Source organism: Artemia sp. Qi Xiang Cuo, chromosome 18 (assembly GCF_049724085.1).
Source record: "Artemia sp. Qi Xiang Cuo chromosome 18, ASM4972408v1, whole genome shotgun sequence".
In the NCBI taxonomy this organism is placed as follows: domain Eukaryota; kingdom Metazoa; phylum Arthropoda; class Branchiopoda; order Anostraca; family Artemiidae; genus Artemia; species Artemia sp. Qi Xiang Cuo.
In genome coordinates, this window is record NC_142811.1 from 55,418,264 (window position 1) to 55,441,712 (window position 23,449).

A 23,449-nucleotide genomic window follows, 5' to 3' on the forward strand; every position below is an offset into this window, starting at 1 on the left:
AGAGACTCCCTACCCACCGGCCTATTTATGCACGGAAAAAAACAAAGTCTTTTACCGAGTCATGGATTTCCATGGGTATTTCACCGTCAATTTCAAAAAACCATCCCTGTGCCCCATTCTCTTCAACGGTAGCAATGTTGGGGAAATTCGAAGCACATGGATTGTTAAGCCATTTATAATTGCCACACGGCAAGCAGTAAAGAGATATTGCCGATGGGCAAAGGGAATTCATATCCAAAAAAACTGCGTCTGACTTTTCATCGGTGTGCTGTCAGGTCGGATCAGTTTTCATGACACGATCCCGATGAAAAACATACCAACCCAAATTCCCCATAAATTTTATTCGTATTTTTGCACACAATTTCCAGAAGAGTCAGTACATCACTGGCCAAGTACAGTTTACAGTAATCCCACCCATTTTTACACCCACCCCTTGCCCAACCCCTCTTAGCAAATTCATAGTCGCTAGTGGTGCACTGACTCTCAGTAAGAGAATTGTAAAAGTCTTTAATGGGCGGTAATGACACCTCATCTAGCCTCGAGGCAGAATTGTTGTAATCATTTGCATATATGCCCTTACACGTTAATAAATGATACATTTCATCATCGGAGAAATGCTGTTTAAGGAGGGAAAACTATCAAAATTGTCGCTTTTCTGTTCCTGAATCAATTGACTTAATGACTTGGGGAAGAAGCTGAAAGAGTCTAAAAAACGGATTTTATTCAGGCACGTGTTACCATTGTCAATTTTTTTCCAAAGGGATTTTAGCAGCAGTAGCTTCTCCGATGATTTGGGTATGATATTATATGAAAAAAACATCTATCCATGCGTTATCTATAACTCCCCCCTTGTCAATCCGGACCAACAACGGTAAAATAAACTTTAAGTCGTAAATGGTATTGTTTGTAAAAACCGGTACGAAATAATGCTGTCTAACGTTTGCATTCCACGATTGGTATGCAACCCCTCTAATGTTACTCCTTTCCGATATGATTTTCTGTCACAAATGATCATGTTCGATCACCCTCCTCTTTCCCCCATTCCCAACACCATCATCAAATTCTCCCTCGCAAACCCAACATATTTTATGATTTTTAATGGCCAATATGCCATCTGGTGATAGGAGCATAGGATAGTTTGTGTAACGAACGCGAGAAATTGCACCATTCGCTGTTTTAATTAGACTGGTCAATGCCGAGCGCATGCATTCTATGCCCTCCAACAACTCAACTACGTCCAACACTTGCATGGTATTACTGGAATCTCGTTGCGCGTGAGCGAAAGAGACCCCTATGGCTTCGTGTATTTTAACACGATTTGGATTTGAAGAATCGTACATGTCTGTGTGTCTCGCTTCGAAGTCCAAAACGATCTTCTTTCTCTGCAGGAGCCTGTTATGGAAATTCTTAAAACGTAAGATCGCTCTAACTCCTCTAACCGTTTCCACAGCCCGGTATCTATGTCGTTTACAGTGTTTATTTTGATGATTTAACTTTAAGTTCATCCGAAATCGTGAGAGGAATGTTGGATAGTAAGATTATAAACCCGTTTTTAAACTCCCTCAAAATCCAAATAATATCCATAATATTTTTAAAATGTAATATTGACTTAGGCTCTATGGGAGGCGTGTATAGAAGCAAGACCCAATGCTTCAATGACTCAATGGACGGAGCCCTCACTGGAAATAATACCCCCTTTTTATAAGAAGGCTGGCCCTCCTAAAATTCTGTTTCATACTGCAACACCGTAACACCAATCTTTAAATGTGCATTAGCCCACTCAAAAATATCTATCCCTTTTAATGTTACGGGAAATTAACCATTTAAACAATTAAAATCTACTTTGGGAAACTTTGACCCATCCCCATTAACTGCTAATTCGTCCAAACTTTTCTTAGTAGCAACATTTCGCAGAAGTATAAAGGCGGCAATTAAAAATGCATACTTGAAACACTGTAGTCTCGCATCGAAAAAGATTCATTGTATTCCCTGACAACCCTCTAAATCTGGATGATATTAAAAAAAATATTTTAGTGCTATTGATGCTTTTAAACTGTCCCTCCCTCCCCACACCCCCATCTGTTGTTCAAGAAGGGCTTGAATCTTGTTAACATAAAATTAGTAATATCCGGGGGTGTGTTATATCCCCCGACACTAAGGAGTCAAAGGGGTCAACAAATATGGCGGATTCGACATTGTTATGGTGTATGGCAGAGTTAAAAAGGAAAAAATCCCGAAGTGTAAATGTTTATGGGGGTATTTTTTCACTACTACTAGTACTATTGTTAACTTCAATGATGGAGGGTGGCATATAATCGTCAATAGCATCACTCCCAGTCTGTTCAATTGCATCAGTTGAACCTGGTGTAAAATCGCCCAAATCATTTAATATTGTTCCACTGTATTTGGGGATAGTTGATCTAGACAGCCTGTATTGTCTTGTGACAGAATTTCTTTATGAGAACCCGGTTTAGGGACACTTGTGCTACTACAACCCATGGGCGCCCATAAGCTGAATTCCAGGGGGGGTAAACCTCATCTAATTGGCACTTTTAATGCTATATAATATAAATCTCAGAACAAAAATATAAAATAAGGCAGCATCATTCAGCCAGTAGGGGGGGGCGGGAGCCCCCCCCCTGCCCCCTCCCCCCATATGGGCGCCCAAGCTGTCACCCCAATACTCATTCATAAACCTATTTGTACATTCCGGGTCCTCCGCCATATCAATATCACAAATTAAGTCGTCTAGGCTACTCATATCCCCAAAACAATCATTTAGAAAACCCCTTTCCCACTCCATATCATCAACAATAACTAAAGTATCAGCATCTCTAAACTCCACTGGAGGTGCAATGCTTACCGCAGGTTCACTGAAAATAAGTGCTTCTCGAGCTGGTGGTGGTAATTCACTGATCTTAATCTATAAAATAAACAGGGTTTATTCCCCATGTGAAATATCCAATATTTTAGAAAGTCAATTTTTCACCCCCTCAAAACTTAAATTCTCTCCTAGCATTATATTGGCTAGATACATGTCCACTTCAATCATATAAAGTAGCTAAAGAGAGCTTAATCAATTTTATATTCGGCCATTTTTATGATATTAATTGCACTGAAAATAATTGAGCAGAAAAAAGCCCTATACATATTAACTAGTCGGTAGGGATACACAACGTACAGGTTTGGCTAATGCCAATAAAATAAAAGGAAGTACGATAAAAAAATCTCTCACAGAGTTGCCAACACCTCACTAGGAAGCGATAACCTGTTTTTTTCACTCCCAAGACTCTTTTTTCGTCAATAATTAGCCCCTTGAGTAAATACACACGCGCGCATACAAGTAGCTGACGTTAAGTTTGCTTAATTAAGACTCTAAATGAAATGTGGACAAAATTTCATGAGAAGTGCATTATTCCTTTGATAAATATACGAATCAAAGGCGGGTTTTTCATATGCTAAGTTTCTTACACCTTGAAGCCTTTCTACATTTGATCAGGCCAAGAGGCACGCACGCGCTAATCTGGTTTCTAGTATTATTTTTTAACTATGCCACATGGAGGCCATCTATGGTTAATTAAGGCTTGAAAGTTAAATAATACGCAACTTGTTTAAAAAAAGGAATTTGCAAAATTGGGAGTGTGTTATAAACCTAAATTAAAATATGGGGTTATTTGATAAATTTGACTTGCGTTAGAAATTGCAGGTAGGTCATTAGAAACCCCTTGTCAATCTGAACGGGATGCGTAACAGACTACAACTGGCCTCATCAATTTCAAAGATTTTATTAGGTGCCTGTCAGTGTTGACACGGGCAACATCTAACTTCGCACACTTTTGCTCAGGGGTTTGATCAGCAGTGTCCTATAATAAAAATTAATTTAAGTTTTTTTACTACGTGGCTTGTATGCATATAGGCCTAATTTCCAATCATCTTAAAACAAAAAGAAAAAAGAACGACAGTCCCTGATGGAGCCAAAACAAGATATATTTTAAATACGATACATAAAAAAAATAACACAATTTTGATTATTTACTTCGTCTATTATTTATTCAGAATATTAACGGGGAGCCCCCTACTCCCGTCACTCCACAATACCAAGCACCTTACGCTAAAGCTGTCAGCACTTTCAAAACTCTCCCTGTGTGTTTTTTAACAATTTTTTCTTAATCTATCAGACAATTTTCTTCACCATAAATAAATCGACTAAAAGCATTATAACTGGAAAAAGGTTTACACCCGCATACCTGAAAAAGGCCTAAACCCTTCACAGTGGTAGCTACTCAAAGAAGAATTTAAACAAGTGACAGTTATTAATTGCAATTCTAGTATCTGATACAAGGATATTTACATATAAGTCTAATATAAGACAATGATGACTTAATGGCAGCATGAAAAATGTATGTCTTCTTGCAATTACGAATGTATGAGATACTTCGCAAGCTAGTTAAGAACCCTTTTTAGTCAAAATACCTGAACAGCTGGCACAAAGCGCATGAATTTGCCATTAATAATTGCTAAGTTCACTGAAAGCTAGACGGCAGAGAATTTAGTCTTAAAAATGTGATATTTCTGTGAAGTACTTAAAAAGCATTTTAAACCAGATAGCCTATATCTGAATGGGTATCATAATACATATTTTAAATACGATACATACAGAAAAAAAACATACAATTTTGAGTTTTATGAGCGTTTGATATTTATTCAGAATATTAATATGTAACTATAAGAAAAGGGTCTGTTTTTTATGATAATTCAAGGATAACGCATATTTACTTACCATCAAGATTCTTTTAGAATTCTCCATTGGAAAATGAATACATTTAACTATAAAAGGGTTATTTCATGTTCTTTGTTCAACTAAACCAGAAAGAGTAATTCCATCTTTATTTATAGTGAAAAAACATGATTATATGCCCTCCAGGGGAAAACCAGTATTTTTACAAAGAGACCATCTTTGAATATGTGATACAACGAAGTCGAGCTTTGGCTATTGAACCTAGAAAAAAAACATTTTCTAGTAATAGATGAATGACCCTGGTAAGGCATGTATCGTTGAAAATGCACTGTATATTCTTGTGTAATTCCTTGTGTATCTCAGACCTTATACATGGATACTACTCATATAAGGTTTTATTTATTGGGAAAAGGGGAGCTGTTTGACAAAGGGTCTCCAAAAAGGGTTGGGATATTAATGTAAAACTTTTAAGAAACATTGAGAGGGATGTCGAACAAAATAACCACACAATATGCGGATGCTAGTTGTCAAAATGGTATATCAGCAATATCTAAGGTACGGCTGAGGGTATTGAGTTGAAACTTCATGGTATGTTGAGGGTATTGGTGAAGAGGGATCGGTGGGCAACCACACTCTCTCTCCCTTAACTTTTTAAACCCCCTCCTTACCCTCCAAAAGCCCCGAATCAAGGGTTTTAAATTATGCAATGTGCCCACTGTTTACACACAGGATTTATCATTGGGAAAGAGTGAATGTTTCATTCTAGGTGTTTCTAAAAAGGCTAAGGACATTAAGTTGAAACTTCAGGGAATGTTGGGGGGAATGCTAAACTAAACCAAAAGACATTATGTGTATCAAGATTATCAAAAAGGCATACCTGCAATATCTTAGGAACGGCTAAAGGTATTAACTTGATACTTTTAGGAAAACTACTACTACTTTTACCATTGCTGCAATTGCAACTGCAACTACTTGCGACTGTGACTATTTGCTAGTGCGACGTCTTGCAGCTGTGACTACTTGCGACTCCAACTACGACTACTTGCGACTGTGATTGCGACTACGACCATCTACATCGCAATCACTTCGACTACTTACAACTGCGACTACTTGCGAATGAAAATACGACGACAACTTCTGAAAGCAACTGCTACTGCTTGCGACTGTGACTACAGTTCCTAATACTGCTATTGGAATTTTGACTGCAAACACTAGAGATACTACAACTAGAACTATTCAAGTGCATCCTGCTTGTCAAATGGCATGATGCTCCGCGTTGTCAAAAACGCTTGTCTGCAAAAAAAAAAACTAAGTGAATCTAAGCTGCTAGAAGGGCGTATCTATATTATTCTCAGGAACAGCTACGAGGTTTAAGTTGGACCTTTCAAAGAATGCTAAGGGGAACGTGTAACAAAATCAGAAGACATTATGCAAATCTAGGTCGTCAAAGCGGCATATCTTCAATATTTTAAAAACATTTAGGGAAAGAATTAGATAAAAAATTCAGAGAATATTGATGGGGACACTGAACTTAAAGACACTATGTACAGTCTGGATGCCAATAAGGGTAGCTGCAATATATCAGGAACGGCTAAAATTATTAAGTTGGAACTCCCAGAAAATGTTGCAAATTAAAAAAAATATTTCAAGCTCTAAATGGGCCCCATTACCCCCCCCCCCCCATTGCACTTCCTGGGTGAAGGACCTTAAGACAAAGATCAGAACCACCGGTTTGGACTTTAAGGGTCTAGTGCCGTATCCTTCACCCCTCTTTACTTTCTAAACACTGAGAGTCCAAGGTTAAGTGTAAGTGTGAAACTTAGAACTGAGAAGGCCAAGTCGATTAGACCAGGAATAGATGAGGTTGAAGAGGTGATGCTGTATAACGAGCAAATAAACCAAGTGGAAAGCTTTACTTTCCTTTTAAGCATTATTAGTGAAGATGGTGGATGCAGTGAGGATACAGGAAGTGGAATAAACAACTTTGTAAAAATAGAATAGCTTACTCCATGGAAGCAAGGGATTTCTTGTTAGAAAGGGTTTGGAAGAGTATTCTTTGATATAAGTCTTATATTCTACGAAGTCTCCGAGGAAAAATTAATAGCCTATATTGGAAGCCAGATAATGACAGTAGTCAAGTATGTCTCCTGAGCACCTCGAAAGGTTGAGGAAGATATTTTAGATGTTTTCCAGAGAACTAATCTAGGGATGGCTTTAAGAACTCATTTGACTGACCTTGCATTAAACAATAAGCTGTACAGAAAATTCTACTCAATTCTAATTCCTGAAGTTATTATAAAAGAAAGATAAAGATGGCTAGACCACATCTTACACTGGAAGGACTATACATTGCAAAGATAAGGACATTTGGCCATAAGACAGGGTCAAAGGGAAACTGGTCATCCACAATTAGGGTGGTAAGAGGTCATAAAAATATTTAAATGAACTAGGAGCTTCATAGGAGGGGATGAAGTATGAAACTTTGAACAGACTGGGGGAGGAGGTGCAACGCTGTGTTTGTCTCAGGCAGCTTGGTGCTGCAATGAATTGTTAGCAGTAGCATCACTGTATACAAATCTTCCAAAAAGGATACAGAAACAATACCTGATATGGGGAAAACACATAAATAAGACGCTTCAAACTGAAAAAACTTTATAAATGTTTTATAAAGTTGTATTAACGTTTTTATAAACGCTTCAAAAACGTTGCCTTATATAGGCTGCTACAAAAAATAATCCTTTGTAAATGTTTATAACTAAAACACAAGTTTGATGTTACTATTGCTCGACGCCAAGTCAAGTTTGGGCATGCACAAATATGGAATACAATTCGTTTTCTGAGGAGTCCACATTTTTGGATTTGCCATGTGCTAGTAAAACTATTGCTATTATAATTATGAATTTTGGTGATAAATTCATGACAAAATTATGATCACTTTATATAGAACTTTTAATTCCGTTCAAATGACCCCTCTCCCGATCCTAAAGGACAATACGACCACTCTTGGGAAAAAAACAACAACAAAACACAAACGGATAAATTCGCATTAGAGTGATCTTTCTTTTGGCAAAAAATACATATTCCAAATTGTTGTAGATATAAGCTTGAAATCTCTACGGTAGGGAACTCTGACATGCTAAATCTTATGGGTAAAATATAGGCTAATCCTAACATCTTGTTAACAAATAAAAATTGGAAAGAAGAATTCTATGTATCATCGAATAGCTAAAAGTAAGCTATGCCCTAATACGTTTATTATTAGAATTATTCAACGCTTCAAATTATTATTTGTTGACTTACCTATCAGTCAACATGGCCTATAAGTATACTTGTAGTATACTACATTATACGTATGCTTGGTTGCTTTGTGGTCAACTCAATGGCATCAATAACACCCTCTCGGCAAAAAGAAATTCTTCAATACAGAATAGTTAGAAACCAAGCTTAATCAGGGACGCTAAGCTAGCAGATAGTGAACTTTATAAAGGATAGTATGCTGGTGATGTTCTGCACATGACTACACAGCCTTTCGAGTCTTTTTAACTCACCCTCTGTCAAATTACTTTATAAGCGTTTTATGGTGCCAAAGAACAGGAAATCAACAACTTACTTTTCAATTTTTTGGGTACTTTTAAGAGCAACTGAGATTTTTTTGGCTGCCTGTTCAGAAGATAATGATAGAAACCGTTCTTTGTTTCACTGTCTGAGCGCTGTATTATCCAGCGATTCCCCACCCACGGTTGAACTCGTCATAAAGCCCTTGCGCTTGCCTGGATCAAGCACTCCAGATCCCGTGTTTATGCAAGTCCTTCTGTATCATAAAGACATAAAGAAAACAGATTTCAGAAGATATTCATCATTGGAAAAGGGCAAGCTTAAGGAAATTCTTACCGTGAGTAAGCTAGACTACGAGAAAGCTTACCAAGAGCTAAAGTCATATACTTGGGGTTTAAAGCTTTAAAACTTTAGCATAAAGAGCAAGTGTCGAGGAAGCAGCAGCCCTCCTGTACAGGATTAAATAAAAAAAAAAAGTTTTTCTTACTGAAAAAAATTAAATTAAAACTTAAAACGAACAGAAATTATTCCGTATATGAAAGAGGCTGTCCCCTCCTCAATGCCTCACTCTTTACGCTAAATTTTTTTATTGTTTTAAAAAATAAAGTTGTGAGACAGAGTCAAACTTTAGCGTAAAGAGCGAGGCTTTGAGGAGGGGATAGCCCCTTTCATATACGGAATAATTTCTGTTCGTTTTTAAGTTTTAATGTCACTCCTTACTTTCAGTTAAAAAAAACTTGTTTTTTTTATATTTAAATTCTGAACGTTTTTGAATTAATGCAGGTTTTGATCTTGGCTCACCCCACATGATAATTAAAACAAAATTTGCATATTTACTTTTTTTGGTTAAATGGCTTTCTCGAAAGTTTATTAAATTAAATTTACGAAGGTTTTTAATAGTAATAAATATCCGTAACTTACGAATTAACTTACGTAACGAACTTCTATATTCGCATATTTTTATTACATATATTAGGGGGTTTGCCCCCTAGTCAATACCTCGCTCTTTACGCTTAAGTTCAAATTGTGCTTCAATTCTTTAAGAATGACAATTTAATCACAAAGGTCGTTAATTGGAATAAATAGCTCTTATGAAAGTACTAAAAAAAACTTTAGCGTAAAGAGCGAGGTATTGACTAGGGGGCGAACCGAATCATATACGTAATAATTTCTGTTCGTTTCAGTTTTGATATTGCTCCTTACTTTCAGTTGAAAAACTTGTTTTTTTTAAATTTAATTTCTGTTTTTTTTTAAATAATGCTGGGAAATCCGGCACCCCCTTCATAGCAATGTCCCTTCCCCATGGAAAGATCCCCCCTCGTACCCACCCCCCACTACCAAAAAAAATCCCCAGTGAAAACGTTTGTATACTTCCCAATAACCAATACTATATGTACACATTGGGCAAAGTTCATAACTTGCAGCCCTTCCCCTGGGGACTATGGGGGATTAATCATCCTCAAAGACATAGTTATTATGGTTTTTGACCATACTGAACAAAATGGTTATCTCAAAATTTTGATCGGGTGACTTTGGGAAAAAAATTAGCGTGGAAGGGGGCCTAGTGACCCTCCATTGTTTTGGTCGCTTACAATTGGCGCTTTAGCTTTTAATTTCCGTTCCAATGAACCTTCTTGTGATATTTTATGACCTCTAGGTTGATATGAACACCCCTGGAAAAAAAAAAAAACAACAAATAAACATGCATCCTAACCAGACCTTCTACCCTATCTAAATGGAATAAAATATTAAATTAAATATAAAATATTTATTATATTATAAACTGAAAATATTAACTAAAATACAAAATATTAATTAAAATAGACATTTAATTAATATATTTAAAATCCTTAATTTGTATTAAAATATAAATGTAACAACATATGAATATAAATTAAAATATAAAAAAAACTTCACCTATATTGTGCATTAGCAGCATCTTTCCTCTCAGTGTACTGAACTTGGAAAGACTGGTTCCTTTTCAACTTGTTATCTAGTACTTTCCTTTTACTCCTACAAGGTGAGGATTTTGATTCTGAAGGTAACTTGAAGACATTATCGCCACCAATACAGCTCAATGAGAACAAAGTCAAAGATGTTGATAGAGATGAGGTTACTTCATTAGCCGAAAGAGGGGAATTCCTCAATGTTGCATATGAATATTTTTTACCATTTGAGCAGTCTTCTTCACTATCCTGAAAAAGGGGATATTTGAATATCCAATAGGACAAGAAAGAAGTCACTAAGATAATAAAACTCTAAATATAAAATGTGCTAAATTAAAAAATACAGAAGCTGAAAATATCTATATGGTAGGGAAAATAAAAACACTAAAAATGACACAGTTTTCTTTTTCTGATGCTTCAAGCTAAATTTCGTGATACTAAAAGTGAAAGATTGGAGAATGCAACATATTCTTGTTCTTGAATTGTTATAATGAAATGTCTTAACTTCTCTATACTTTCATTTTTAGTCTAAAAATTTCCATGTTTTCAGGTAGCTAAAATTTCCATATTGTCTGCTTTATGTTAAGACCATGTCTACATCTATTTAAAACAACCAGTGGCCACATCCTTACTTACAACTTATGAGTGCCATTCCTGTGAATTCTCAATATCTGATGTTCGAAGATTTAGACCTGTAAAAACTCATCAGTTTTGTTCTGAAGGTCAAAATGTGAACTAAATTGTTTGGCAAGGATTTTAAAATCAAGTTATGGATTAATTGTTAATGACATTGTAAGAGAACAGGGACCTTACTAGCCACAAACTTCAGGAATGAGCAATAAATTTCACTAACTACTTTTATTTCCATAATTAACATAATGGACATCTCTTCTGTACAACGTAAGTTTCAGTTTTCTTCAGGTTACATAACATAACCTAGAGAAAAATTATTTTGTTGTTTTACTGTAATTTGTGCCTCTGCAACTAATTAGCCATCTAGTAAAACCCTTTTTAACAGGGAGGATAATTTACCCTTGAATTCTTCCCGTTCACTTTACCCATTACTAATTTACCCAAGGCCAATTTACTGATTGAAAGTAATTTACCATTTACAGTACCAAAGTGATGTCAATGGATCAATTACCAATGACAGTAATTTACCATACTTACCGATCTTCAAATGTTTTTCTTAAATAAAATGGTTTTCCTTAAATAATTCCTCTAAATCCACCCTGAGAAATTCATCTTTCTTGTACAATTCTTTTATAATAAATCCCAACATCAATATAAAATGTCAGGTGTTTTTGTTCTGTTTCCTAACTACTGCACTTTCCGTGTCTAATTTTTACTACTAAAACTATGCACCCCCCCCCCCTTGATGGCCCCAGATACAGCCCAATACTATACAGAAAACTGAAAAAAAAAGTTTCTAATAAAATTCTTGCTTTATAATATGCAGAATGTTTCTATTAACTGGATGTTTATATTTCCATTTATTATTATCTATATTTTTGAAGAATATATTTATCTAACTGATTGGAATTCTTTTACAATGTTGATTTGTCAAGTCAACAATAAAAATGACAATACAAATTGCTGAAACAATTGGCAAGTTAAGAATACAAATACCTTGGTAACAAAGAAGCATGATGCATTAAGCAATAGAAAAAACAGAAAAAATACTTTATTTAAGCCTATATCAAGAACCATCATCAAAGAGCCTATATCAAGACCCATCTTCATCATCATCATCAACCTATATCGAAACCTATATTTAAGAACCATCAAGGGGGCAGGGTGCATTGTCAGAGTAGCAAATGTTATATTTGGAAAGAGTGTGAATTGGCAAATCAAAGGCAAAGCTAAACCACTCTTTTTTTTTATTATAGTGTTTCCTTCAGAATAGTAACTCTCCAAGACTTTTACCAGGTCTTCTTATAGTCCTCTTATGATTAGAATTGGCTTGCAGTTTAAGAATATAGTATATGTTGATTGGATGGGAGTATATTTTTTTTCACAGGTGGCTTAGGGGAGCGACAGAGGGAGCACTTGCCCTAGGCACAGAAATTTTAGGGATGCAAAATTTCAAAAAATAATCTAACAGTTATAATCATTTTCTAATTTTTGAAATTTCATATGTACTAAAATAAACCAGAGGGTGCACTTAATAAATGAAAATGATAATTTTCATTTAATCAATTGGGTTTTTCTAAATGAAGTATTCAAGTTAGAAATAATTTAATTAAATCCTAGAAAAATGGCAAAGGATTTTTGCAAATGTAATTCTTTTTTAATGTGAAAGATTACTGAAACCTTAAAAAAGGTTCTTAAAAAAACCTTAAATCAATTTCTTCTTATAACTGATAAAATCACTGAAAACATCTTCCACAACTTAACCATCTGAATCAACTGAAGTACACAACATCACTGTATTCAGAATCCAATTACCTTAAATTGCACCTTGGAGCAAAATTAAGGATTTTCATCCTTGTAATGCTCTGTTATGACTTCTATGGGCTGTTTCTTAAATTTTGGTTGAGGACTCAGCAGCTTCCCAGTTGTACTGGAACTTGTGCTGTAGCCATTCTTTGTCTAGATTTTTCTTGAATGCGCCTGTTGAATCAGCTGCCACTGTATCTTCAGAGAGTAGATTCCACAAGTTTGTTACTCATTGGCTGAAAAAATGGCTTCTTTCTTGGACTAAGGAGCATTTCTTGAAGATCTTATGGGAATGACCTCTAGACGCAGAATGTTCTGGGGGGAGGGGGGGATAAGGAGACGAGGGAGAACATTTTTGGAAATAATTTTGTGGGTCATTATCATGTCACCATGTTTCCTCCTGTATGCAAGAGTGGGAAGCTTCAAGTGACATAAACGCTCTTTGTATGGCATTTGTTTGAGGCCTTTGACCATTTTGGTTGCTCTTTGTGGAACTCTTTCTAGAATTTCTTTGTCTTTTTGAAATAGGGTGATGCCAGTGATATTCCAACCTCTAGGTGCAAAGCTAACTAGTGCCTTGTAGAGCTTTGTAAATACACTTGGGTGTCTGCTAGAGATAGTTCTTTTGATCATTCTGAGAGATTAGAGGGCAGATGACACTACAGATTTTGCATGGGTGCTGAACTTTGGTTGACAATCAACAATGACTCCAAGATCTCTATCTTCAGAGACTGCAAAAGGGGGTTACCTTGGAGATGGTATTACTGATGTGTGTTATGATTGACAAAGTGGATTACATGGCATTTGTCAATATTGAACAAGAGGAGCCATGTATCAGCCCAAGTCCCAAGAATATTAAGGTCCTTTTAAATAGATTGCCAGTCAGGGGTTGTGGCTGCTTTACCAACAAGTTTTGAATCATCAGCATAAAGAGTGAGGAGGTTTGAGAGAAGATTGGGTGCATCATTTATATATAAGTTGAAGAGACTTGGCCCAAGAATGGTCCCTTGGGGAATGCTTCTTAAAACAGTTATAGACAAGGAGCAATGAGGGACACCTTGAGAGTTGTGAAATCTTCCAATTCGCATTCTTTCTGAAAGAAAACTCTGTATCCACTGGACAATAACATCATTAACAGCTGCTGCTTTTAGTTTGGTGATGAGGAATTCATGGCAAACCCTGTCAAATGATTTTGAAAGGTCCAGGAACACCCTGTCAACAGGTAAATCATTATCCAATAATGAAGTAACATACTTGTATGTGTATATACAATAAATTAATTAATTAATATGAGATTAGTGTAAACTGATCTTAAGGATCTGAAGCTATGTTGATTGGAAGTGAGGATGTTATTAGTTTCTAAGTGCTGAATTATAGCTCTATTGACAAATCTCTCAAGCACCTTTACAACTGCAGAAGTGATGCTGATGAGACGGTCATTTTCTGCATGATGTTTGGGGCCTTTTTTGTGGAATGGTGTGATACAGGACTTGTTTCAATCTAACAGTAGTTCTCCATTTTGTATGGACAGCTGGAACAGTCTACGCAGAGGAAAAGTGAGAACATTTCGGCATTCCTTGAGGAGCCTTTGGTGTATTCCATCTGATCCTTTGGATTTATTAACATCACGTTTTTCCAGGCTATTTAAGACCATATCTTTGGTAATTGATAATTTTGGAAAGTAATTTACCATTTACAGTACCAAAGTGATGTCAATGGATCAATTACCAATGACAGTAATTTACCATACTTACCGATCTTCAAATGTTTTTCTTAAATAATTCCTCTAAATCCACCCTGAGAAATTCATCTTTCTTGTACAATTCTTTTATAATAAATCCCAACATCAATATAAAATGTCAGGTGTTTTTGTTCTGTTTCCTAACTTCTGCACTTTCCGTGTATAATTTTTACTACTAAAACTATGCACCCCCCCCCCCTTGATGGCCCCAGATACAGCCCAATACTATACAGAAAACTGAAAAAAAAAGTTTCTAATAAAATTCTTGCTTTATAATATGCAGAATGATTCTATTAACTGGATGTTTATATTTCCATTTATTATTATCTATATTTTTGAAGAATATATTTATCTAACTGATTGGAATTCTTTTACAATGTTGATTTGTCAAGTCAACAATAAAAATGACAATACAAATTGCTGAAACAATTGGCAAGATAAGAATACAAATACCTTGGTAACAAAGAAGCATGATGCATTAAGCAATAGAAAAAAACTGAAAAAATACTTTATTTAAGCCTATATCAAGAACCATCATCAAAGAGCCTACATCAAGACCCATCTTCATCATCATCATCAACCTATATCGAAACCTATATTTAAGAACCATCAAGGGGGCAGGGTGCATTGTCAGAGTAGCAAATGTTATATTTGGAAAGAGTGTGAATTGGCAAATCAAAGGCAAAGCTAAACCACTCTTTTTTTTTATTATAGTGTTTCCTTCAGAATAGTAACTCTCCAAGACTTTTACCAGGTCTTCTTATAGTCCTCTTATGATTAGAATTGGCTTGCAGTTTAAGAATATAGTATATGTTGATTGGATGGGAGTATATTTTTTTTCACAGGTGGCTTAGGGGAGCGACAGAGGGAGCACTTGCCCTAGGCACAGAAATTTTAGGGATGCAAAATTTCAAAAAATAATCTAACAGTTATAATCATTTTCTAATTTTTGAAATTTCATATGTACTAAAATAAAGCAGAGGGTGCACTTAATAAATGAAAATGATAATTTTCATTTAATCAATTGGGTTTTTCTAAATGAAGTATTCAAGTTAGAAATAATTTAATTAAATCCTAGAAAAATGGCAAAGGATTTTTGCAAATGTAATTCTTTTTTAATGTGAAAGATTACTGAAACCTTAAAAAAGGTTCTTAAAAAAAACCTTAAATCAATTTCTTCTTATAACTGATAAAATCACTGAAAACATCTTCCCCAACTTAACCATCTGAATCAACTGAAGTACACAACATCACTGTATTCAGAATCCAATTACCTTAAATTGCACCTTGGAGCAAAATTAAGGATTTTCATCCTTGTACTGCTCTGTTATGACTTCTATGGGTTGTTTCTTAAATTTTGGTTGAGGACTCAGCAGCTTCCCAGTTGTACTGGAACTTGTGCTGTAGCCATTCTTTGTCTAGATTTTTCTTGAATGTGCCTGTTGAATCAGCAGCCACTGTATTTTCAGAAAGTAAATTCCACAAGTTTGTTACTCATTGGCTGAAAAAATGGCTTCTTTCTTGGACTAAGGAGCATTGCTTGAAGATCTTTTTGGAATGACCTCTAGTCGCAGAATGTTCTGGGGGAGGGGGATAAGGAGACGAGGGAGAACATTTTTGGAAATAATTTTGTGGGTCATTATCATGTCACCATGTTTCCTCCTGTATACAAGAGTGGGAAGCTTCAAGTGACATAAACACTCTTTGTATGGCATTTGTTTGAGGCTTTTGACCATTTTGGTTGCTCTTTGTTGAACTCTTTCTAGGATTTCTTTGTCTTTCTTGAAAAATGGCGACTCCAGGGGCATTCCAACCTCTAGGTGCAGCCAAACTAGTGCCTTATAGAGCTTTGTTAACACACTTGAGTGTCTGCTAGAGATAGTTCTTTTGATCATTCTGAGAGATTGGAGGGCAGACAATGATACAGATTTTGCATGGGTGCTGAACTTTAGTTGACAATCAACAATGACTCCAAGATCTCTATCTTCAGAGACTGCAAAAAGGGGGTTACCTTGGAGATGGTATTACTGATGTGTGCTATGATTGACAAAGTGGATTACATGGCATTTGTCAATATTGAACAAGAGGAGCCATGTATCAGCCCAAGTCCCAAGAATATTAAGGTCCTTTTAAATAGATTGCCAGTCAGGGGTTGTGGCTGCTTTACCAATAAGTTTTGAATCATCAGCATAAAGAGTGAGGAGGTTTGAGAGAAGATTGGGTGCATCATTTATATATAAGTTGAAGAGACTTGGCCCAAGAATGGTCCCTTGGGGAATGCTTCTTAAAACAGTTATAGACAAGGAGCAATGAGGGACACCTTGAGAGTTGTGAAATCTTCCAATTCGCATTCTTTCTGAAAGAAAACTCTGTATCCACTGGACAATAACATCATTAACAGCTGCTGCTTTTAGTTTGGTGATGAGGAATTCATGGCAAACCCTGTCAAATGATTTTGAAAGGTCCAGGAACACCCTGTCAACAGGTAAATCATTATCCAATAATGAAGTAACATACTTGTATGTGTATATACAATAAATTAATTAATTAATATGAGATTAGTGTAAACTGATCTTAAAGATCTGAAGCCATGTTGGTTGGAAGTGAGGATGTTATTAATTTCCAAGTGCTGAATTAGAGCTCTATTGATAAATCTCTCAAGCACCTTTACAACTGCAGAAGTAATGCTAATAGGACAGTAATTTTTTGCATGATCTTTGGGGTCTTTTTTGTGGATTGGTGTTATATAGGACTTTTTCCAATCCAACAGTAGTTCTCCATTTTGTAGGGACAGCTGGAAGAGTCTACACAAGGGAGAACTGAGAACAATTCAGCATTCTTTGAGAAGCCTTGGGTGTATTCCATCTGATCCTTTGGATTTATTAACATCAAGTTTTTCCAGGCTATTTAAGACCATATCTTTGGTAATTGATAATTTTGGAAAGTAATTTACCATTTACAGTACCAAAGTGATGTCAATGGATCAATTACCAATGACAGTAATTTACCATACTTACCGATCTTCAAATGTTTTTCTTAAATAATTCCTCTAAATCCACCCTGAGAAATTCATCTTTCTTGTACAATTCTTTTATAATAAATCCCAACATCAATATAAAATGTCAGGTGTTTTTGTTCTGTTTCCTAACTACTGCACTTTCCGTGTATAATTTTTACTACTAAAAATATGCACCCCCCCCCCCTTGATGGGCCCAGATACAGCCCAATACTATACAGAAAACTGAAAAAAAAGTTTCTAATAAAATTCTTGCTTTATAATATGCAGAATGTTTCTATTAACTGGATGTTTATATTTCCATTTATTATTATCTATATTTTTGAAGAATATATTTATCTAACTGATTGGAATTCTTTTACAATGTTGATTTGTCAAGTCAACAATAAAAATGACAATACAAATTGCTGAAACAATTGGCAAGATAGGAATACAAATACCTTGGTAACAAAGAAGCATGATGCATTAAGCAATAGGAAAAAACAGAAAAAATACTTTATTTAAGCCTATATCAAGAACCATCATCAAAGAGCCTACATCAAGACCCATCTTCATCATCATCATCAACCTATATCGAAACCTATATTTAAGAACCATCAAGGGGGCAGGGTGCATTGTCAGAGTAGCAAATGTTATATTTGGAAAGAGTGTGAATTGGCAAATCAAAGGCAAAGCTAAACCACTCTTTTTTTTATTATAGTGTTTCCTTCAGAATAGTAACTCTCCAAGACTTTTACCAGGTCTTCTTATAGTCCTCTTATGATTAGAATTGGCTTGCAGTTTAAGAATATAGTATATGTTGATTGGATGGGAGTATATTTTTTTTCACAGGTGGCTTAGGGGAGCGACAGAGGGAGCACTTGCCCTAGGCACAGAAATTTTAGGGATGCAAAATTTCAAAAAATAATCTAACAGTTATAATCATTTTCTAATTTTTGAAATTTCATATGTACTAAAATAAAGCAGAGGGTGCACTTAATAAATGAAAATGATAATTTTCATTTAATCAATTGGGTTTTTCTAAATGAAGTATTCAAGTTAGAAATAATTTAATTAAATCCTAGAAAAATGGCAAAGGATTTTTGCAAATGTAATTCTTTTTTAATGTGAAAGATTACTGAAACCTTAAAAAAGGTTCTTAAAAAAACCTTAAATCAATTTCTTCTTATAACTGATAAAATCACTGAAAACATCTTCCCCAACTTAACCATCTGAATCAACTGAAGTACACAACATCACTGTATTCAGAATCCAATTACCTTAAATTGCACCTTGGAGCAAAATTAAGGATTTTCATCCTTGTACTGCTCTGTTATGACTTCTATGGGTTGTTTCTTAAATTTTGGTTGAGGACTCAGCAGCTTCCCAGTTGTACTGGAAATTGTGCTGTAGCCATTCTTTGTCTAGATTTTTCTTGAATGCACCTGTTGAATCAGCTGCCACTGTATCTTCAGAGAGTAGATTCCACAAGTTTGTTACTCATTGGCTGAAAAAATGGCTTCTTTCTTGGACTAAGGAGCATTTCTTGAAGATCTTTTTGGAATGACCTCTAGTCACAGAATGTTCTGGGGGGAGGGGGGGATAAGGAGACGAGGGAGAACATTTTTGGAAATAATTTTGTGGGTCATTATCATGTCACCATGTTTCCTCCAGTATGCAAGAGTAGGAAGCTTCAAGTGACATAAATGCTCTTTGTATGGCATTTATTTGAGGCCTTTGACCATTTTGGTTGCCCTTTGTTGTATTCTTTCTAGTATTTCTTTGTCTTTTTGAAATAGGGTGATGCCAGTGATATTCCAACCTCTAGGTGCAAAGCTAACTAGTGCCTTGTAGAGCTTTGTAAATACACTTGAGCGTCTGCTAGAGATAGTTCTTTTGATCATTCCGAGAGATTGGAAGGCAGACGACGATATAGACTTTGCATGGGTGCTGAAATTTAGTTGACGATCAACAATGACTCCAAAATGTCTATCTTCAGAGACTACAAAAAAGGGGATTGACTTGGAGATAGTATTGCTGATGTGTGTTATGATTGCCAAAGTGGACTACATGGCATTTGTCAATATTGAACAAGAGGAGCCATGTATCAGCCCAAGTCCCAAGAATATTAAGGTCCTTTTAAATAGATTGCCAGTCAGGGGTTGTGGCTGCTTTACCAATAAGTTTTGAATCATCAGCATAAAGAGTGAGGTTTGAGAGAAGATTGGGTGCATCATTTATATATAAGTTGAAGAGACTTGGCCCAAGAATGGTCCCTTGGGGAATGCTTCTTAAAACAGTTGTAGACAAGGAGCAATGAGGGACACCTTGAGAGTTGTGAAATCTTCCAATTTGCATTCTTTCTGAAAGAAAACTCTGTATCCACTGGACAATAACATCATTAACAGCTGCTGCTTTTAGTTTGGTGATGAGGAATTCATGGCAAACCCTGTCAAACGATTTTGAAAGGTCCAGGAACACCATGTCAACAGGTAAATCATTATCCAATAATGAAGTAACATACTTGTATGTGTATATACAATAAATTAATTAATTAATATGAGATTAGTGTAAACTGATCTTAAAGATCTGAAGCCATGTTGGTTGGAAGTGAGGATGTTGTTAATTTCCAAGTGCTGAATTAGAGCTCTATTGATAAATCTCTCAAGCACCTTTACAACTGCAGAAGTAATGCTTATAGGACAGTAATTTTCTGCATGATCTTTGGGGCCTTTTTTGTGGATTGGTGTTATATAGGACTTTTTCCAATCTAACAGTAGTTCTCCATTTTGTAGGGACAGCTGGAAGAGTCTACACAAGGGAGAACTGAAAACAATTCAGCATTCCTTGAAAAGCCTTGGGTGTATTCCATCTGATCCTTTTGATTTATTAACATCAAGTTTTTCCAGGCTATTCAAGACCATATCTTTGGTAATTGATAATTTTGGCATTAGATGACATATTAAGTTTGATGGTGCTGCAGGCATATTTGAACAAGGTTGGATGGCAAAGGTAGAGGCAAACTGGGTATTTAATACATTGGCCTTATCTATTGGCAATGAGTGGGTTATGCCATTATGTCTGAGGACAGGAATGGTGTGATGGTTAGGATTTTTGGCAGAAACATGTCACCCATTTAGTAACTTCAAGTCACACATTTTTGTTCCAAAAGAAAAGTAAAATATAAGAAAATTAAACAAATATCCAGAAAGATTTGGGGTTTGTCTTGATATCTGTGGCAAGCGTTTCCTCATGCTGAGACTTCAATTTCTGAACTACATTAGAGGCAAGATTCCAAGCCTTTGCATACCTTATCCAATTTTCCTGAGATTTCTCCTTGTTTTACCTTTTCCAGGCTCTGGCTTTCCTGTTGATTGTTCTCTTTGCATCTTTTGTGAGGAATGGAAGCGTTTTTGGTAGATGACATGGGAGTGCTTTTTTTTCAGTTGATAGGAGGGCTTCTTTAAAATTTATCCATGATATATCAATATCAGAAATAATTAGTTTTGACCAATTTATTGAGGCTAGTTCCTTCTGTATTGCTTGATAGTCAATAAAAGTTTGAGGACAAACATTAGGTTGTTGACAAATTTTCAAGGATAACACAGAGAGGATAACTGAGTGGTTGCTGTTGCCAACTGGAGGAAGAAATTCATTTCTGATAAGGGAATCTGGATTGCTCAAAATTATGAGATCCAACAAGGAAGGATTCTGGTTGTCATGATGCCTGGTCAACCATTTGGTGAAGGAAGTTATCAGATAAGCAAGACACAAATGGTGAATCTCCATTATTAGATACTACATGACCAAGGCCATCAACCCACTCAATTAGTGGGAAGTTGAAATCACCAATAATTATTAAATCAGATGATACTGTAGATGCTATTTCATCAATGATAGTTTTTAGATGTATTTCACAATCATCAAGACCGGGTGCACTAGGGCTTCTGTATACACACTCGATACAGATTTTTTTATTTTCTTGAAGAGTTATATCAAGCCATAAACTTTCCACTCAGGGTGCATTGAAAATTAAATGGTTAATAAGACTAACCTGGAAACCTTCCCTGACATAAATACCAACTCCTCTTCTGCAGTTAGGTTGCCACAGATTAGTGAAGCACTGAAAACCAGATATCTATAACAAACTTATGGTAACAGGTATTGTAGTAAATTTTGGCAGAATCTCCACTAACCAAGTGATATCTGCTTCTTTGTATTTTAAGAGCACTTGGATATTTAGAAGCTTGTTTATAAGAGAATCAACATTGCTAGAGATGACACATGGGGTATTATTATTTTGAGGCTTTTGTGATTGGTCATCCAGAGGCAGAGGTCCCATAGCTGCAACTGTGTTTGACAAAGGCAGGGTAGATGTTAATTCAGAGATGGCACTGGCAAAGGTCAATTTACTCAAACTATCACATGAAAAGAAAAATTCACTAAGTTCATTTTCAGTTTATACACTAGTATTAACACTTGAAGTTCTACAAAGCAAAGAGGATAACTGCAAGAAATCAGGGCTATTTATAAGAGGTGAGGGACAAACTGTTATATCTCCATTGCAGCCAGGATCAGGGCAAATTCTTCATAATTATGATGGAAAATGAAAATTCTTTCATAAAATCCTTAAATTGTTCATTCACAGGTGCTGATAGAATGCAATTCACTGTTTTTATAGCTAGGCCTACTTGCATAACATGATACATTGATAATACTTGAGCCATACAACTTAATAATATAATACTTGGGCTATATACATCAATAAACAACATTATTAAGAGTGAAATATTAAATCTGTGATGTTCCCAAGATGTGTGCAAATCATGAGGGTGCAGAATATAAAAGTGTGATGAATCTTGCAGGCTGCAAAAATATTTACAGTGGGCTGCATGCATCCAGCAGGTTGGCCATACCTGCTCTAGAGGGAAAAGGAGTGGAGATAGGTGCTTCAAAACACCCTCCCATGGCATACTTTAGCCTATAGACCCACTCTTAACAGTTTCATTTTCCTAACCTAACCCCTTTCCAAGATAGCCAAAAGTAGCTAAAGTAGAATTTTACAGTAATTTGCAGTAAATTACCGTTCTATAGAGGGGGGGAGGGGAGGTAGGTAGCCTACTTCAAAGGACCATCCTGGGATATACCTTAGCATGTAGACCCATCCCTGAAAGTCTCATTTTTCTAACCCAAACCCTGACCAAGAGAGCCAAAAGTAGGTAAAGTAGAATCTTACCAAAATGATTATTATATTCGTAATCAGCATAGGCTAAAAAAAAAGCATGGAATGGTGTATTCACTTTATTCCTAACTCAATAATATGATTTCGTAGAACTTTACCAACAGGTGAGGTTTTTAGGCAGGCTATTGAAGCATTTGACACTAAATGGCCAAAGTATAGTTATAAAGCTAGGTTTCTATACCCTACCTCACTTTCAGATGTCATTTAGTGTCGTGCCTAAATCTGTATTTTTAAATCATTAGCTGTTTTGATCGAGCTTTGCCGGATCAGAAAGAAAATTTGTCGGAAAAGGATTCGACAATGAGCCAAATCTATTTTCGGATTGTTTTGGATATCAGGATTTTTGATAAATTCGATTCGGTTTTTAGAAGAAGGATAAATGGCATTCATTCTTTTTTATCCCACGCAAAATTTAAAAAAGTGGTGGTATTCTGGTGTGATAGAAACATGTGAATCAAATTAAAATCTAATTGTTAAATCGTTTATATGTTATAATCTGTTAATTTTCTTTCCTTTTCTTATGTGTAGTAATACTAGATGTTGAATAGTAGCGAGTAACTGAGGCAACTCTTCTGAAATGAAAGCTATTTACAGTTTTTTTGTATTTCGCCAGCTACTTTCTGGCTATTTGCGTACGTTTTTTTCATAAAGTCAATGAGTCTAGTAGATATATCTTAAAAAAAAAATAAAACAGCGCGCTGAAAATCACAGAATCTGCTAACTTTAGGTCTACGATCGGATCTCATCGAAACAATTATGTAAAAAATGCACACTAAAAATTAATAGAATCTTT

At 35.6% G+C, this 23,449-nt stretch overlaps 1 protein-coding gene across 3 annotated transcripts in view; it reads right to left on the reverse strand.

Moving 5' to 3' along the window:
- The window catches only part of RalGPS (Ral GEF with PH domain and SH3 binding motif), a 180,902-nt gene extending 157,994 nt beyond the window's left edge, over positions 1-22,908 (reverse strand). For all 3 annotated transcript variants that reach the window (XM_089103890.1, XM_089103889.1, XM_089103888.1), the window contains exons 1-2: positions 22,843-22,908; positions 10,211-10,488 (exon numbers count right to left, since the gene is read on the reverse strand). In XM_089103890.1, the coding sequence (XP_088960016.1) occupies positions 10,211-10,488; positions 22,843-22,860 (296 nt within the window). In that variant the 5' untranslated portion in view covers positions 22,861-22,908. The remainder of the gene's footprint in view (positions 1-10,210; positions 10,489-22,842) is intronic.
- Between the last annotated feature and the right edge of the window lie 541 nt (positions 22,909-23,449).